The sequence below is a fragment of the Carcharodon carcharias genome, chromosome 12, assembly GCF_017639515.1.
Source record: "Carcharodon carcharias isolate sCarCar2 chromosome 12, sCarCar2.pri, whole genome shotgun sequence".
In the NCBI taxonomy this organism is placed as follows: domain Eukaryota; kingdom Metazoa; phylum Chordata; class Chondrichthyes; order Lamniformes; family Lamnidae; genus Carcharodon; species Carcharodon carcharias.
In genome coordinates, this window is record NC_054478.1 from 81106176 (window position 1) to 81126108 (window position 19933).

General features: G+C 43.4%; 1 protein-coding gene across 1 annotated transcript in view; it reads right to left on the reverse strand.

Moving 5' to 3' along the window:
- The window catches only part of dnah9l (dynein, axonemal, heavy polypeptide 9 like), a 393205-nt gene that overhangs the window by 33607 nt on the left and 339665 nt on the right, over nucleotides 1-19933 (reverse strand). The window contains exons 48-52 of the mRNA XM_041200867.1: nucleotides 18156-18296; nucleotides 17892-18062; nucleotides 17531-17653; nucleotides 11085-11278; nucleotides 9558-9706 (exon numbers count right to left, since the gene is read on the reverse strand). Of these exons, the coding sequence (XP_041056801.1) occupies nucleotides 9558-9706; nucleotides 11085-11278; nucleotides 17531-17653; nucleotides 17892-18062; nucleotides 18156-18296 (778 nt within the window). The remainder of the gene's footprint in view (nucleotides 1-9557; nucleotides 9707-11084; nucleotides 11279-17530; nucleotides 17654-17891; nucleotides 18063-18155; nucleotides 18297-19933) is intronic.

The following is a 19933-nucleotide window of genomic DNA, read 5'->3' on the forward strand; positions in this document are numbered from 1 at the left end:
ATAAGTTAGTTGTATTTCCTCCATCTGCTATTGTAAACAAACATGTCAGCATATTCAGCATCAACAAAATGACTAATAGAATGAGAACCATGACTAGAATGTATGATGAAATTAATTAACACTTCCAAATATGGGCTTGATGGGACAAGTAAACTTAACTTGTCTAATTGGATTTAGTGAAGAAATGTTAGTGAAGGAAAAATTGGATTTAGTGAAGTATGTGATGTTGTGGATTCTTTACTTATGGATTTTCAGAAGGTTTTTAATCAAGTGCATTATGCATGTGCTATTAGAGAGAATGAAGATGCATGGATAGAGAGAAAATTAAGGGTTAGGAAACAAAAGGGAGAGGTAAACAAGAGTATTTTAGGTGGTGAAATATGGTTAGATCCTTAGGGATCATTTGTGTAAATAGAAAACCAATGATCCCATTAAAGAGGAATGACATCACAATGTGATGATCGGCAAATTAAAGGCCTGGGGAATGATGAAGAAGTATGTAGATTAGTGGAGTGGCCAAATAATTGGCCGATCCAGTTCAATGCTGGAGAATATGAAGTAATATATTTTGGGAAAAGTAGTGAAAATTATGCTTTAAATGATAATTTTAAAAGGGGAGGAACAGATAATGTTTTTAGTGATACTAAAACAGTATAATCACTATAATCACTAAAGGTTCTCCTGAAATTGTCGGATTGTTGCATAAAGCAAATTAGTTCATGAATGTTCTTTAAAGAAGGAAACCTGGGGCAGAATTTCCTGTCCTGTGGACAGGCGCATGCCCGACCCAATCAGGCGTAAAATTGTGAGGGAAGACATCGGGCGAGCTTCCCAACATCATCATGCACTCACGCAATATTTTGCTCGGTGGTTGAGTGCAAAAGTTGGAGGTGCGTTCACCGACAATTAAGAGGCCAATTAAGCCCATTAAAGGCACAATTGACTCCGATTTTTCATTGCCCGCCCAACCTTATGGTTGGCAGATGGGCAAATTGGTCAGGAGGCCTTCGCATTTTTCATCAAACCTCATCCAAGGGCGGGATGAAATTTCCGTGATGAAATTAAAAAAAATATCTGTGGACAGCATTTTTATCAGCTATATTTTCAGGTAATTGATTATGATGCATGGATACATTTTTCAGCTGCTAAAATCTTATTTTAGCTTTTTCAGGTCTGCAGCTCCTTGAGGCAGCTGTCTGCCTTCAGGGAGCTTTCTCACAGTGCTCACCCGCCACCATGGAAACGTCATCGCCCACCCTCTTCTCACCCCCACCCTGGCAGCGCTGAGCTTTTCAGTGCGCATGTCACACTGGTTGGCTGTTAATTGGCCAGCCAGCATGAAATTGCAGTCGGGGGTTGATTATGGTTGGGGTCTCTCCCAGGCCTGCCAATCGGGCGCACTTGTCAAAGGTAAAATTCAGGCCCTGGTATCTTTACCGGTTCTGGCAAATAGGTAACTCCTGTTTCACGGCAATGCGGTTGATCTTTACTGTAGACTGTAAAGTGGTCTAGCAAGCCACTTTGTTGTATCAAACCACTCAGCGGTTCAAAAAGATAGGCCACCACCATCTTCTCAGGGCCACTGAGGATAGATAACAAAAGTTGGGCTTGCCAGCAACACCCACATTTCAAGAATCAATAATATAGAAGGAATACATTTTTTTTTAAGGGTGTAGGTAGAAAAGCTTATGAAAACCAACTGGTTTTAAGGTTACTATCTGGATCAATGAATATAACAGCAAAACAGTTATGTAATTTTGTGTAAGGCATTGATTAGACCACAGGTGGGGTACAGTGCAGAGTTCTGGACATCCCATTGTAGGAATATATTCAAATTATAAAGCATCCAGTGGAAATTCATTGGAATGAAAAGTTATAGTTAATAACTAAAGTCACGATAGAATTTTTTTCAACCTTTCTAATTTTTGGGTTAGTGGATCAGTAAAATCCAATTTTCTTTTAGAAAAGAATCTCAAAAGGTCTCGTTCTTGTATCATCCATGGCAAATATAGCACTCGATGTCATCATATGATTGACATACACCTTGGCACCCATTTTTAGCGTCAGAGAGAGCAGCATCTTGAATTGAGATCTGACCTAACTATCTTTTGTTCTTGTCAACCATAGAACAAGAGTTGGAAAAAATGCTGTTACTTTTTATTTCCCTATTGCATTGCCCAGTGCTATTCTATACCACTAGTATTGAGTTTGAGGCAATGTGATGTGTTTAGTGCTTCATGTCAGGTTGCATTGTTGCAAATGCTGGAAGCTGAAACATGTGTTGCAGATATCCTATTTAAATATCTATGAATGTTTATATTGCACCTTGTCAGTGATATACAAAATGACCCAAATAACAAGATCTACCACAGGATGTCATGGAGTGGCTGTAGGACATTCTGGGGAGGGAAGGTAAGCAGCCAGTGGTCGTGGTACACATTGGTACCAACGACATAGGTAAACTAAGGGATGAGGACCTGCAAGCTCAGTACAGGAAGTTAGGAGATAAATTAAAACGCAGGACCTCAAATGTACTAATCTCAGGATTACTCCCAGTTCCACATGCTAGCGAGAACAGGAATAAGAGGATAGACCAAATGAACACATGGCTGGAGAGATGGTGTAGCTGGGAGGGATTCAGATCCTTGAGGCACTGGGACTCGTTCTGGTGAAGGTAGGGCCTGTACAAACCGGATGGGCTGCACCCAGCCAGAGTTGGGACCAGTGACCTTGCAGGGGCTTTTGCTAGTTCTGTTGGGGAGTATTTAAACTAGTGTGGCAGGGGGGTGGGACCCCAGAAGTAGAATCAGATAGGTCAGATTCAGATCAGAAAAATGGAGGTAGAACATTAGCTAGGGATGTTGTGATAGATATGGAGTTACAGGAGAAGCAAAGTTTACAAAGTGTCCAGCAAGGGAAATTGATGGGGTTAAACTGTTTATACTTGGATGCAAGGAGTATTACAAACAAGGTAGATGAGTTAAGGGCACAGGTAGACACATGACAGCAGGATGTCATTGCTATAACGGAGACCTGGCTAAAGGAGGGACAAAACTGGCAGCTTAATATCCCTGTTTATAGAGTCTTCAGACACAATAGAGTAGGAGATAAAAAAGGAGGGGGGTAGCATTAATGGTTAAAGAATCAATTCCAGTTGCGAGAAAGGATGATATACAAAATGGGTCAACAAACGAGGCTTTATGGATTGAGCTTAGAAATAAAAAAGGGGCAGTCACACTACTGGGAGTATACTACAGACCCCCAAATAGTGAAAGGGAGATAAAAGAACAAATATGTAGGCAAATTTCTGCTTGTGAGAACAAGAGGGCAATAATAGTAGGAAACTTCAACTATCCTAATATCAACTGGGATTCAAACAATATAAGGGGCACTGAGGGAGAAAAATTCATGCAGTGTGTCCAGGAAAATCTTTTCAACCAATTAGTGACAAACCCAATGAGAGGAGATGCAATTCCAGACCTAGTCTTGGGGAATGAAGAAGGGGAAATGGGTGAAGTGACAGTTGACGACCATATCGGGGACAGTGATCACAATTCAGTTAGATTTAGCATAACCATGGAAAAGGACAGAGATAAGGCAGGAGTAAAAGTCTTGAACTGGGGTAAGGCAAATTTTGCAGAAATGAGAAGGGACCTGGCTGAGGTGGATTGGACAACACTGCTGGAGGATAAAACAGTGGAAAACCAGTGGGAAGCAGTAAAAACAAGATCCTAATTGTACAAAGTAGACATCTACCCTACAAAAGTAAGAGTGGTACTGCCAAATCTAGACCCCCTGGTTGTCTAGAGGAATGAAGGAGAAGATCAAACAGAAAAAGAAAGCGTACAATAGGCATAAAGAACTAAGCACTACAGATAGCCTAGACGAATATGGAGGTGCAGGGATGAAGTAAAAAGGAAATAAGGAAATCAAAGAGAGGGCATGACAAAAGATTAGCAAATAAAGCTAAAGATAACCCAAGGATGTTTTACCAATACATTAATGCTAAAAGGTTAGTTAAGGAAAAAGTGGGACCTATCAGAGATGAAGATGGAAACTTGTGTGTAGATGCAGAGGCTGTGGGAAGGGTTTTGAATGAATATTTTGTCTCCGTGTTTACAAAGGAAAGGGAGGATGTAGATATAGTAGTCCAGGAGGAACACTGTGAGATATTGGATGGGATAGTCATAAAGAGAGGGGAAGTACTCGAAGGACCTGAAATCCTTGAAAGTTGATAAGTCGCCAAGGCCAGATGGATTGTTTCCGAGGCTGCTGAAGGAAGTCAGGGAGGAGATAGCAGATGCTCTGAGGATGATTTTCCAATCTTCACTAGAGACAGGGGAGGTACCGGAGGACTGGAAAAGTGCAAATGTAGTTCCATTGTTTAAAAAGGGGTCAAAGGAAATGCCAAACAATTATAGGCCAGTTAGTCTTACATCGGTGGAGTGCAAATTCGTAGAATCAATCCTGAGAGATAGGATTAACTGTCATGTGGAAAGGCATGGACTAGTCAGGGATGCTCAGCATGGATTTGTTAAAGGAAGGTCTTGCTTCACAAATTTGATTGAATTCTTTGAGGAAGTGACAAGAAGAATTGATGAAGTTAGTGCAGTGGATGTTGTGTACATGGATTTTAGCAAGGCATTTGACAAGGCCGCACATGGCAGATTGGTCAGGAAAGTAAAAGCCCATGGGATTCAGGGTAATGTGGCAAACTAGATTGGCTTTGTAACAGGAAACAAAGGGTAATGGTCGATGGATGCCCTTGCGAATGGAAAATTGTCTCAAGTGGTGTTCGACAGGGCTCGGTGTTGGGACCCTTGCCGTTTGTGTTATATATTAACGATTTGGACGTAAACATGGGGGGCACGATTGGGAAATTTGCAGATGACATAAAGATTGGCCGAGTAGTGGATAGTGTAGAGGATAGCCATAATCTCCAAAATGATATAGATGGGTTGGTGGAGTGGGCGGCAAAGTGGCAGATGGATTTTAACATAGAGAAGTGTGAGGTCATATGTTTAGGGATGTCAAACAGTTACAGGGATTACACAATAAATGGGAATATACTAAGAGGGGTAGATGAAGTGAGAGATCTTGGCATACAATTACACAGGTCCCTGAAGGCAGCAGTTCAAGTAGACAAGGTTGTAAAGAAGGCATTTGGAATGCTCTCCTTCATTGGCAGAGGTATAGAATATAAAAGTAAGGATATAATGTTGGAATTGTATAAAACGCTGGTGAGGCCACAACTGGAGTATTGCGTGCAGTTCTGGTCACCACATTACAGGAAGGACGAAATAGCTCTGGAGAGAGTGCAGAGGAGGTTTACAAGAATGTTGCCAGGGTTAGAAAAGTGTAGCTACGAGGAGAGATTGGATAGGTTGGGGTTATTTTCCTCAGAACAAAGAAGGCTGAGAGGTGACTTGATTGAGGTGTACATAGTTATGAGGGGAATAGATAGAGTGGACAGGATAAAATAGTTTCCCTTGGTGGAGAATTCTAGAACCAGGGGACATAGGTTCAAGATAAGTAGCAGAAGGTGTAGGGGGGGACATGAGGAAGAACTTTTTTATGCAGTGGGTAGTGGGTGTCTGGAATTCACTGCAGATGGTAGAGGCAGAAACGCTAAACTCTTTTAAAAAGTACCTGGATCTGCGCCTTAAGTGCTGTAAGCTGCAGGGCTATGGGCCGGGTGCAGGTAGGTGGGATTAGAAAGGGCACCTGGGTGTCCTTGGGCTGGCATGGACAAGATGGGCTGAATAGTCTCCTTCTGTGCTGTAACTTTTCTATAGTTCAATGGTTCTTAAGCGCCCCACATAAAGAGTTTTGCTAAAATTTTACCCTATCAAGATTCTACTGAACTTTAAAAGGTGCTTCATATATCATGGTGTTGTTTCTTTTCCTGAAGGTTTAAAAATTGCACTCTCAATCCCTAGAGGTTTTGTAGAAGTCTACACTTGTGTTGGCAGATTTGGATTTTAACGCTGATCAGGAAAGACTGACAGTGGAGTTTGTCTCTTTCTTGGGAACGGATGGAAAAGTGGAAGAGTGCAAGAAATGCTAATATGTTTCTTATAGTGGCTCATCAAACTGGCATGTGTAAATCTTGTATGTAATAGTAGGTTTTCATTTTGCTTAATTGTGACATTTAAGACATTTGCTCATTTTCAAGTTTCAGCAATTGTTCCAGAGAAAATCTGATTTTTTTCCCTTTTTATCTGACTTTAGTTTTTTGGGGACATCTAATTTTCCCTGATTTTAGTCCCATTTTGATGTTAAAAACCGACCTCAAAACATGCAAAAACCTAGGCTCAGATTATCGCCACAACAGAGAGGCTCTCCACATGCCTGAAAATCCTAAACCCCGTCCTCAAACACAGCACTTGCCATTTTCACAAGGGCGGGATTGAGGGAGGGGTGCATTTCACACATGCACAGTTTATGGATGCAGGAGGCCACTTAAATCATCAGGTGCCTCCACTGAAGTGAGATTTTGGTAGGTTGGGCTGTGACATGTGCGGATTAGACCAGGTAAGAGCAGCTCTGTACTTGGAGGATTCGTTTGGATAGCCAGGCCCTTTGGAGATGTAAGGCACCCTTTTGGATCTGGTCATGGGCCACCACTGGGGAGGACAGGTGTCTTTTGGGGTAGATCAGGTGTCCTTTGGAATTGTTAAAAGTACTCATAACTGCGCAAAAAGTGCATGAGCTCATTACTGTCAAGCTTATTGGAACTGTCAACAGACAAAATGGTCAAAACTGTCAGAAGCACCTGTCAAAGGGACCTATCAAGCTGACAAGAGATTTAAAAGTCCTGCCATTTGAAAAAAAATGTCTGGAATGTTAAAAAATAAAGGCTTGCTATTTCACTACTTCTGTTGACATAAGCCTGAGGTTTTCCATTACTAGATTAGTGCTGCATGACTGATTTCTCATTCACTCATCATCACAGTAGGACTCTGCCTTCCATTGTTTGATTGACAGCTACAAGTAGTTAAAGACTCTTTGATGTGGGACTATGAATTCCAATGCTTGTTGTTATAGGGGATTGTACACAATGAAATATTTGTTGTTAAAAGGCTTTATTTAGCTGAAGGAATGTAAATGTAGTAAATAGGTTTTTGTGAATGTGAGTAGTTTTTTCAATACATTGAAGTCTGCAATATACACTTTTAGAACTTTATTTTATCTCATTTCTGCAAGGGTTCTGAGGCCTGCCCATGGTCAATATGAGGTGAGTTTGCATGGTAAGTGTAAGGAAAAAGGGTGGATGGTGGGGAGGCATGGGTTGGCAGTGTAAGTTAGCATAGGGGCTACAAAGAGCCGTGGAGAGCACAGATTGGCATTGACATTATTGTGATTATTGGGGGGGGGGGCTGGTGGGGTCATGGGTTGTTATGGAGGGTATTGGGGGTGGGTAGGGGCATGGTTGGTATGGAGGGTATGAAGGGTTATGATTGGGTGGGAAGCATAGTTGGCATGGAGGGTATAAGGGGTTATAGAGTTGGCTGGGGAGCATCAAATGGCATGGGTTAGCATGGATGGGGCATGGGGAGCATGTGGGCTGGTGAGGGGATGAGGGGTGAGGGCTGGAGGGATGTATCAAGCTTTAATCTTTATTTTTAAACTTTAGACACAATGCTGGAGGCCCAAGGCCTCTTGCCCAGCCCGCCTCCACACCTGGCATCCTCCTCAGTTCTTCCCAGTTGCCTATCTCGACTTCTAATCCAGCTCCCCATCCCTGGACCAAAAAGCTGACATTTGGGCAGCCATTTTTAAAGGCCAGGTTCGCGGCACCGGGAATCCTCCCCTGTCTCCACGCAACCGACCCATCAGCGAAAATCTGGGCCCTAGTTTATAAACCTAATATAAAAAACAAGTTTAGTTATTTTTAGCTATTGTTGTGAAGACAAGGTTAATAAAAGTGAGACTTTTCCATGAATTTGTTGGAATGAGGGATCACAGAGGCTTTGAAACAATGATATGTGGAGAGAGTTATAATTAAAAATAGTTTCTGCCAGTGAATGAATCAGTAACAATGAAACTTAGAGTGATGATTATTGCTAGAGGAATGGAGCAAGAAATTTGAAGAGGATTTTTTTATTATTCATTCATGGGTCGTGGGCATCGCTGGCTAGACCAGCATTTATTGCTCATCCCTAATTGCCGTTGTGAAGATGGTGGTGAGCTGCCTTTTTGAACCGCTGCAGTCCAGGTGGTATTAGGAAGTGCTGTTAGGAAGAGAGTTCCAGGATTTTGACTCAGTGACAGTGACAGGTGATATATTTTCAAGTCAGGATGGTGAGTGACTTGGAGGGGAACTTCCAGGTGTTCCCATGTGTCTGTTGCCCTTGTCCTTCTACATGGTAGCATAGATTTGGAAGGTACTAGGAAGCCTCAGTGAGTTCCTGCAGTGCATCTTGTAGATGGTAAACACTGCTGCCAGTGTGCACTGGTGGTGGAGTTTGTGAATGTTTGTGGATGTAGTGCCAATCAAGTGGGCCGCTTTGTCCTGATTGATGTCGAGCTTCTTGAGTGTTGTTGGAGCTGCACTCGTCCAGGCACATGGAGTGTATTCCATCCCACTCCTAACTTGTGCCTTGTGGATAGTGGACAAGCTTTGGGGAGTCAGGAGGTGAGTTACTCGCCACAAGATTTCTAGCTTCTGTCTTGGTCTTGTAGCCACTGTATTTATATGGCTAGTCCAGTTCAATCTCTGATCAATGGTAACCCCCAGGATGTTGATAGTGGGGTATTCAGCAATGGTAATGCCGAACGCCAAGGGGGTGATGGTTAGATTCTCTCTTGTTGGAGATGGTCATTGTCTGGTGCTTGTGTGGCACGGATGTTATTTGCAACTTGTCAGCCCAAGTCTGAACATTGTCCAGGTCTTGCTGCATTTGGACATGGACTGTTTCAGTATCTGAGAAGTCATGAATGGTGCTGTATGTTGTGCAATCATTAGTGAGCATCCCTACATCTGATCTTACGATAGAAGGAAGGTCATTGTTAAAACAGCTGAAAATAGTTGGGCCGAGGACACTATCCTAAGGAACTCCTGCAGCAATATCCTGGAAATATTGGAACTGATCTGCAATAACATCACATGTTACGACTACCATGCGTTCATCCATCAAAAGTGGATAATTCAGGGTTATCTTTACTAGTGGCCTTTTCATAGCCCATAAAATGCCATTAATACAAGCACTGATTGACTCATAACAAGTGCGTTCTACTAATCTGAGATTACGTCCCATATCATATAACAAGGCTCCTGTCTGACCATTCATTCTAATCGAGTACTGCATCATATGCCACAAGGTACAGAAATGGCAAAGGTTGCAAGACAATGGACTGTCACAGTAGCACAATGTTTTCAAAAGCAATTGGATCTTGTCTTCAAGCAATAACCACCTGCTTTATTCAATTTGAGATAAGCAACTCTCTTGGAGTTGCATCTTTAAGGTTAATAGGGCTGTTCAATTCCCAGCTCATAATGACTGACTGAAGACATCATAATTTGCACACACTATCTGCTCTTGTAGCTTACTCACCTAAAGCTTCTACATCTTTCAGTGGATCAACCCCAGAGGAGAGAATGAAGAAGATTGGAGATGTTGGACCACTTTCCCTAAATGATTTAGCAAATTCTATTTGACGTCCCTCAACGTACTTTGTTCCAAGCTTCTCTTCAACAAATTTTCTGTAAAAACATACATCGTAAGCTACTTGTAAATGTTAGAGTCACAAATTCCTTAGTAAAAGGATACAAAATAATTAAAATCACATTGCTTATGAAGAAAGAAATTGAAGGAACACTGAAAATTTTATTCACTGAAATTCAGACACTATTTTAAAACAGTTGTTGCAGTATGCAATAAAGTTATGTGAAAACCTTTGTAATAAAATCTCGGGACTGTTATCTATAGCTTAGCTGTTTTATTTGCTGATGCTCTTCTTCTTTCAAATGTCATTTCTATCTGTTTTTCGTTTAGTTTAATTTTCAGGTAAAATTTAATCTTTTTACTGTCTTCATAAGTAGCGGTGAAGCAGTTACAACTGCAAGTGTATATATTTCATACAATTCCACAATTTACTAAACTTACTAGCAGTTGTTGCTATAAAAACAGCAAGCCCTCACAATGCCAACAAGAATCTACTATTGCTGTAACTATTGCAGCACCTCGATCAAGTATCTTCATCGACATCCAACACACTTGACCAGAAATGAATCAAACTACATTAGTCCTCATTCTAACGTAATAAACTATGTAACTATGAATGACTTTCACTGAATTTGCCTGCAAGTATTGTGAAATATATACAACAGCATTTACCATGTATGAAAACTTGTCCTAACACATGCAAACTTCTTGTATAAAATGAAGTTACAAAAAACTGTTCTATCTTGTGATCTTTCTTGGAACATTTCAATGTAACAGACATTTGGCCTGAGACCAGGATCACAGTGGACACCAGGGGCTGAATTTTCATCTGGTTATGGTGGTGCATTTCAGTTTGAGAAATGTCAAACTTAGAATTTTTTTGAAGGAAATCTGATTTTCCACCACATTTTCGAACCCATGCAATTTTTGTATTCATTTTACACAGGTTGGGAATGCCTCCTGTGCGAAATGCATACCTGCCCTTGCTGACGTCAGCTCCCCCAGTCGGGTGACGTTGGACAGCATGCGTGGGTGAAGTTTGCAAGTTGTGAAATGGCCCGACTCACGTTTCATAACCTGAAGTTGCAAATTTGGCCTCAGACATTTGATGTCCCCACCCTAGTGCAAAGCCATCTCCAGGAGGTGAGGCCTTTTGAATGAGATGTTAAACTGAGCTTCCATCTACCTGTTTAAATGAATGTAAAATATCCCATGACACTATGTGAAGAACAGCAGTGAGTTACCTCAGTGTCCTGGCCAACATTTATCTCTCAGCCAAGACTTCGGGTGAACTGCAACTGGGACGTCACTTCAGAGGTAATGCATTAACTGTGAAGCACCCTGGATGTGAATGGTGCTACTGAATCTGTAAGCAAGAACTGGCACCTATAATTTATAGCAGTAGGATCAGTTTACCTGATTGCATTAGTCATGCGATCTGGACGTAAAGCACGCATCATAATAAGCTTCTGTAGGGAACTTTTGTTTTTCCATTCTTGAGGAAACATCTCTTTTTCTGGGCATTCAGATTCAACAACTTTTTTCCAACGTTTGGCTGAACCTTCAATATCTCTGTCCAACCCACGGAACTCATCCATGAAGCTCATTGCCTGAGGGCAGAATAAAGGGGAGTTATGTTTTAAATTTATACTTATTTTCTTATATCTTTTGAATTGATAACGAAGCTCAAGAGTCGATGTTTTGATCTTTTAAACCTAAACTCATTTTCTAATTTCTTTATTAAAAGAAATAAATATTTACTAGGTGTCAAGAAGAATTTATGAGGATTGTGAGAATTGAACAATCCTATAGTTCAAGCCATAAGCCTTGCTTGCAAGCAACAAGGGTCACAGAATCTGGAAAATAATGCAGTAGCTCTGACTTCAACCTGTGTCTTTGAGTACAGCTGCAGCATTGGTGCTATGGGATTGCCCCTATGGTGTTTTAAATATAAAGTCTCTATTACAAGTGCAAGAAAGAATTAGCTTTAAACATTATGGGCAGAACTTTTCGCTCGGGGGGTGGGCATGCACCCGCCTGCCCAGCTCGAGCATGAAATGATGTGCGTTGATGTCGGCTGACAGTGCTGATGTCAATGCGCACTCTTGCGATATTTTGCTAGGTGGGCGCGTGAGGGAGATGGAGGCACGTCCGCCATTAATTAAGAGGATGGTTAAGGTCCTTGACACACCAATTGTCTCCAAGTTTACGTAGCCCATGTGATTTTTCGGCTGTCGCACGGGCAAAACGGGCAGGTGGGCAGGCCACAATTAGCAAAAGCTCATCCATGAGCAGAATAAGAAGGGTCAGTGATATTGTCAATGCGAGTAGTGAGGAGTTTTGGATATAACTTGCTGCTGGTTGTTTCTGTGAACTGGACAGCTTCATCTCGCTTCAGAGCTGCATTCTGAGCACTTCTAGGCTTCATTTCAGGACTCAGTGTTGTCTCAAATGCCCCCGGAGGATTCTAACTGTGTGGACCCTTCCAGGTATCAGACAGCCTTCCATAACCCTGGTAATGGTCTCTGCTAGTCGTACCTCCCCTGAGGAGGAAGAGAGGAGCAGAAGGGAGATGAGGCCAGGTGTCCCAATGCAGCTTCCAGGGGAGCGACCTATGGGAGAAGAGGCACAGGTACAAGGGGGCAGGGCCAGCAGGAAGTCCAAGGCAGAGGGGCTGCAGAAGATGGCAAAATACCACTGCCAAGGTTTACAAGCGGCGATGCAGCTACCTCAATATGTCCGAGGTGCAATGCCGAATGAGGCTCCACCTCTCAAGGCAGACAGTGACCTCCATCTGTCAGAGGATGGGAACTGAGATCAGCTCTGACTGTGTGGGTGGACACCCCATGCCAGTGGCTCTGAAGGTCACAGCGGCGCTCAACTTCTATGCCTCTGGCTCTTTCCAGGAGTCAGTAGGGGATTTTTGTGGAGTGTCCCAATCAGCTGTCCACAGTTGTGCCAAGCTGGTGACAAAAGCTCTGTTCAGGCGGGTAATGACATTTATTCATTTCCGTATGGACAAGGCCAGACAGAGTGAACCAGAGGCTTCGCGGCCATTGCTGGCTTCCCCCGCGTTCAGGGTGCTATAGACTGTACATATGTGGCTATCAAGGTGCCAGCAGGTGAACCCGGTGCCTTGGTCAACAGGAAGGGCTTCCACCCCATGAACGTGCAGATAGTGTGTGATCACAGGATGCTGATTCTACAAGTCTGTGCTAGTTACCCAGGCAGCTCCCACGATGCCTACATCCTCAGACACTCCCAGGTCCTGAGGCTCCTCAATGCTCCAGCCCGATTGAGTGGATGGCTGCTCAGTGACAAGGGCTATCCCCTGAAAAGGTGGCTCATGACGCCTCTCCACCACCCAAGAACAGAGGCCGAGCAGTGGTACAACAGGAGCCATGTTTCCACTAGGGAATTGGTAGAGAGAACCATCGGTCTTCTCAAGATGTGCTTCCAATACCTGGATCATACAGACAGCACACAATACCCCCCAGAGCGTGTGGCACTGATAGTGGTCGCATGCTGCACTCTACACAATCTGGCACTGGAAAGGGGAGACCCAGTGAAAGAAGAAGATCTTGACACAGCTGCACAGGTAACAGACGATGAGTCCAGTAATGAGTCTGAGGACAAACATGATGAGGACGCTGAGGGCATGGACGCTGACCTGGGTAACCTCCAGGGAGGCAGGGACATCTGGGATGCTTTGATCCAACGCTTCTTCAGCTAGCCTACCAAATAAGAACCACAACCACGTGTGAGGGCTGCAGGCTCCATACTTGATACCTGACAGGACCAGTTTCTTGGCCACCAACATAAACTGTGTGCCTGTGCAATAAAGTTTCAGGAGACACACGTCCATCATTACATAATGGCATACAGAGGCTAATAGCACAAAATAAAATCTCATTTAATTGTGAGTATGAAACAAAGCTGAAATAAACATTAACAAGCATTTTTAATCACAGCATGAAAAAATTTAAAGCAAAACGGGGGAACAAAATTTTACCTGTGATAAAGCTGCCTTGTGCTTAAGGTGCTTTACATTTATGTTTGTGGGTGTTACATCCAGGTGCTCCCCCATTTGCTGGCACCAGCATTGGAGGCAGCCTGTTGACTCTGCTGTCCTGTTGGCCTTGATAACCTTGGCAGGCATCCTCTGGCCCCCCGACTGCAAGGGAACAGTCACAGCAATGGCTGGCACCTACCCAGTCGACACAGTCTTATCAGATGCCATGGTCACAGGCAGAGGGGCAGAGGAGATGCTGGCATCATCCAGAGCCCCCTGAGAGGAGCCCGTAGAGATGACAGGCAGCTCGTGCGCCAACGTGAGGTCGCTTTGGGCTTCCCTGCTCACCAGTGTTGGACGGGCACCAAGCTGGGATACTGGGTGCTTAATCCATCTCTCACACTGACACTGACCAGCTGAGGTCATTGCTGGTGTGAGGGTTTGTAGGTCTGAGCGCATCCCCACAGACCCCTGATTGAGTTCCTGGAGCAGCCATCCATGAGTCGCCACTCTTTCCATGGAGGAGGCATTGTGTTCGGCCATGAGGGTCAACGCAGTGGACATAGTTCGCAGGGACTCCTCCACAACAGACACCATGGCACGCATTCCCTCATGTATCTCCACCAGATCCTCCCACACATCCCGCAGGACCTCCAGCATCTGCTGCCTAATGGATGACTCCAGAGGCCCATCATCAGCCATCAGCTGAGCATTGTCCTGGTCTCCAGCAGTCCTCTGACTGCTGAGACCCTGGGTACTCAGCCTCCACCTGCACTTCAAGTGAGTGTGAAGTGCCCTCACCAACGTGCACCGAGATACTAGACAGCAATCTTATGCCCAACGAGGTGCTGGTATCCGCCCTGGCGACTGCTTGACTGGGAGGGTGTGACGCAGATCTGTGCTGAGCATGGTGGTCCTCCAGGGTTCTGGTGGGCCTTGAGGCTCCTTATTACGACCACCTGCTGGTGAGCCTAAAAGGGAGAAGAAGGGCATGAGATTATTTTAAGTCATTTCACTGTCACTGTGCATGCCAGGCACCCTGGTGAAACAACAGATACCTGCATCATGGTGCCTTCGATTATCAATGGGGTCTCTAGTTTTGAGGTTCACATCAATATAGAGTTTATACTAGAATGGTTGCAATAGCTGATATTCTCACCTCAGTGCACTGCACTCTTACCTTTGTCTGGCACCACAACCTCACTGCAGCCAGTTGACCAAAGTGCATGGCGCCTCTCCAGCTCCAGGGCCTCCTGCTCATAGCACATGAGGATTAGGAGGTGTGGGGGTCCCCCGCCAGTCCGTGACCTCTCAATATTGTTATGGGATGTCTTCCCCTAAAAGGATAGAGGAGTATTGATTAGTCCACTCTGTACCTGCAGCACCATTGCAGCCTGGCCAATCCCAGCTGAGGAACACCTCGCAGGGCTCAGCCGAGTCGTGGCCCTTGAGCCGCAAGGCACTCAGTCCAAGCAGCCAGGGCACACCCTCATGGTCAGCTCCGGTGTCATTGACAGTTGCCACTCACACTCTAACACCCCTCAGGTCCACAGAGGGATGGCCAGCCCTTAACTGTTCTGCCCACTGACCCATGTCAACATGGTGATCACAGCAGATTGTTGAAGTGCTTCCAGCACTGCACCCATGTGTGCCTCGCCATATCATGGCTGCTCACCCTGGGATACCAACTCCTCCCAGGCCTTTTTGGTGAGGTGCGAGGACCTCCTCCTCCCATTTCTGGGGACAATGGTTTCCCTCATGGCTGCCAGCTCCTCCAGAAGGATAGCAAGACATTTATTGGAGAAACGTGGGGCTGACTGCCCCGCCGACCAGCCCTCCCGCCTGCCGTGTCCAGCCGCACCGGAATCCATCGAGACTTCAGCACATTCCGTGGCAGCCTTCCAGGGGCTGCCTGGGCCACTTTTGAATTGGCCGTTGGGTCACCATTGGATGCGGTGGACATCATGCCCCCACCTGCCCCTTCTTGGAGTTTCCCCAGCCTTAATTGGCCCACCAGCGTGAAATCGTTTGGATAGCCAGGGGCACCCCTTTGGAGAGGTAAGATATCCCTTTGTATATGGCCCTGGGACACCTTTGGGAGAGGTAAGGCGCCCTTTGGGATTATTAAAAGTAAACATGATTGTGTGTAAAAAGTGCATAAACTCATTGGAACTATCAAGCTGTCAAAGAACTGTCAAAGGATACTAGGTGAGTTGGTGTGAAAGAGTAAAGGATGGTGGATGGGCAGCATGGGTTGGCATGAGATGGCATTAAGTTGGTTTAGGAACTTTAAAGGGCCATGGGAACGTGGGGGGAATAGGGCATCTGAGGAGTCATAGGGTGCGGATAGAGGGACATGGGCTTGAATAGGTGGTATAAGGGGCCATGGGGATGCATAGAAGAACATGGGCTGGCGTATGGCGTTATGAGGGACCATGAGGGGTGGGTAGAGGAGCATGAGGTGGCATAGGTTAGCATAGATGGGGCATGGGGAATGTGTGGGGTGAGGGGTGAGGGCTGGAGGGCTGCTTTTTGTTTCAATCTTTTTAAAATTCATGCAACAACGTGCTGGAGCACAGAAGCAGGCCTTCCACCCAACCCACCTCCAAACCCAGCAGCCTCCGCATTTGTTCCAGTGGTGGTGGGCCAGATTTCTTAACCAGCCTGCCATCCAACACCGCCCCCCCACCCCACCACAAAAACACGAACAAAATTAGAACTGCGGGCAGCCATTTTTAAAGGTTGGATTTGCAAAGCTGGAAATTTTCACGTCAAAAAGGCAGGGAATAAAATGTGTGCAAAACGACTGGAGAAAATTAAGTCCCATGTCTCAGTAACATGTTTCTGGTCCATTCTGCACCTGAAAGAGGGCCTCATGTCAGGGAGACAGGTGAAACTTGAAGAACAGGAAGCTTCAATATTCCTTGTAGGAGCTAGAGGTATACTCCAGCTTCCACTGCTGGGCAGCATTATAATCACCTCACTCTTTTCAGTATCAGAATGTCCTTGCTTGGTACATATATTTGGAATATTAATTCACAATTTAAAAGTATTGGATGGAAATTCATTATGTCCTGCTTTTGGGCACTCGACTGTTTCCAGCACATGTCCAGACCAGGAAGCCCACGAACCCCCTGTAAGAATTGAATCAAGCTGCCATCACTTGTCACATTGAGAGGAAGCTTGTCCATTTTAATCCATCCAATTTAAGCTGTTTTCCTCACTGCCACACGCTGCTAAGGATGGTCCATTTCAGGAAGGGGTAAAACTAGAGTAGGTCCCTGATTAATCTATGTCAGGGTCCTGATGCCTGTTTTGGTGGCCTCTATGGACACCTGGAAAATTGTCCAATATGGGAATGGACATATTAATGTAATCTTGGGTGTGCATGACATTTCGTGTGAAATTTGTCCTTGTTTTCTGCCTAGAAAATGTGATCAACATGGACAATTCCTATCTGTTACCTTCCATAAGCAAAGATATGAACAAATTAGCTTCTCAAAACTGGGCTTTTTCAAGATGGTTGGGAGGGTAACTTGTGGCGAAATGTTCTTCATGAGCCTGGTGCACTATCCTGCCTCTTTGAACAGTAGAGTTCTCTGAGAAACTTGGTTCTCTTGGCTCAGGAATGGCATGTAACATAAGGTCTAAAACAGTAGACAAAACATAACCTCAAAAAGTAGAGGGAATCACTTTTTTAAGTTAACAACTATACTTCAACATAGATATGTAAGCTGTACTGATCAAATACATGAGGGCACTCATGGTTAAATTCCTTCAAAGGGTTTATATATCATATACTGTTTCTGCTCTTCTCTATAAAATAAATTTGCTAGATGCAAATGCAAACCTTTATTGCGCTCCATGCTGTGTTTGACAGGAAATCCACAGGACTGTTGTAATTATGGTCAATATTAAATCTGAGTAAGAAGTCAAGTTCACGACCATCTATTTCCTTTTTCAGAAGTAAAATCTATACATGGAAAATTGAATATTCATATTACAATTTTGACATGAATTGTTATTTAATATCCATTAAATTGTGGCATGCATGACCAATATATTTCTTAATGCTTAGTACATCTGATATGAGAATATCAAAACTAAACAAATATCAAAACTTAGCCACGGAGTCTGTTTATACCATAAACTTTTATTTGTAAAAATATTATGCACCAACTAATACTTAATAAAGTAATTCAAATTCATACCTGAAAAGTCATTTGAGCCGTAAAGGTAAGTTTATCCCTTTCAAACAGCCCACGGTTAATGTAGATGAATGTTGAATATGTGATCTCATCAATTAGATTAGTTACCCTCACTTTCACATCATCAGACATTTCAGCCTGTTGTACAGCTTTGTGAAACACAGCAGCAAATGCCTAAAGATGCAATAAATTGCTAGCTATTCATTTATTGCTATTTTAATTGTGAAAAACTTATGTATATATAGTGCTACAGAAATAAATGACAACCTTGAGCGAGAACCGATACATAGGATTGATCATATTAAGGTCACTCATGATAAAGTAGAGCAGAGAAGCTCTGACAGCCGCTGGACGATAGTGTTCACGAGCTTCATTGATCTTTACTTCATTAACTTTAGCTTCGAGCACCTACACAAAAGGTAGAAACAGTCATGATGGCATGTTAAATAGTAATTTTAAAAAATTCTCCCTCCCAATGACATAAACCCTTTTTTGAGTATGGTCTGATGGGTATCGGATGCCTACTGGCATCTTGATCAAATAGTCAATCATGTGCAAGTCTTGATGATGAATCCACAACAGGACATCACAGCTGACTCAGATTCTGCTCTTAGCAAAATTCCACACATGCACTTCCAGCAGAGCTTGTTGCATATCAATCAGGAGCGAGAACTATAGCCAACTTTTCTCTCACTAAACTGAGATTGCTGGAACTAATTGTTGTCTTAGCTACAATCCGTTTATTCATTATGGCCAAAATCGAACCTGTTATCTTCCTGCCCCATGTGATTCGATTACTTGTTGAATAAATTTGCTGAGCCATTGGGACAGCAACTTGAAAAAGTATTTAAGGTGTGATTTACAGACCAAACAAACAATGTGAGGTGTTTCCATATCATCTTGTTGTTCTAAAAGTATCTTTAATTCAAAAGACAGAAGCAGCATCAACACTTCATAAAATTGTTGTTACCTCCGCCATGGAAAGTGGGTAGAGGGAATACTTTTGCCCCCGTTAGTCTGTTAGTCTGTAAACAATATATCTCAAAAACTAATGGATGGGTTTCAATAAAACTTGGTACGCAGATAGAGTATGGACCAAGGAAGAAATGATAAATTTTTGGCGAAGATGTGGACCCAGAACCTGCGATTTGTTTTTGCAGGGTCTGTTAGCTTTGGAAAATTGGGAAAATTGACTTTTTTTTAAAGAATGTTGTGGGTTGTTTTATTTAGAATGTTGCTAATTGTTTAAGAGGGTTGTGGATTGTCTCAGCTGCGGTGGTGGAATTTGTCAATGTTGTCAAAATGTGAGCAGAGTTTTCAGAGCAGATAGTTAGATTTGGATTGGGTGAGATGGAAGCACTTAATAAAAATATTTATTTTTTCAGCTTTGTTGTTACAGAGTATCAACAAACAGATAAAAACCCTCATTGAAGAGCTGCATAATCATAACAATTTTGAGTTCACATTGTGTGACGAAAGCATGCGCTCTACTAAGTGCCCTCTTCACTTGTTGTAAATGTGGTTTTATGTCATATCACACATCAAGATGCATCTCATGTCATGTCACATGCCTCACGTTGCATTGCATATCACATTTTATGTCACGCATCTTATGTCACATTTTAAGTGACAACATGTTTTAGGCTTCTGTTAAATTATCATAATTATTAATATCTTGAATACATATATTAGACCATTGTTAGGATAAAGACAACAATATCTTCCACTTATTGTTTCCCAAGGCACTTCATCTTGGTATGATCATAAAAAAGGTAAACAGTGGATCAAAGAAGGCGATATTAGGGGAGGTTACCAGAAGCTTGCTCAAAAGAGAAGGAATTCAAGAAGTGCCTTCATAGAGAAAAGCGTGGTAGAGGGCAAGAGAGTTAGAGCATGGGCCCAGGCAGCTGAAGAAACAGCCATTAAAAGTAGAGCAAAAGGAGGCAAGGATGCACAAGAGATTGGAGTCAGAGGAGCAGAGTTCAAGGAAGGTGACTGTAAGGTTGGAGAAGGTTACAAAGGTGGGGAGGGAGAAAGAGTATGAA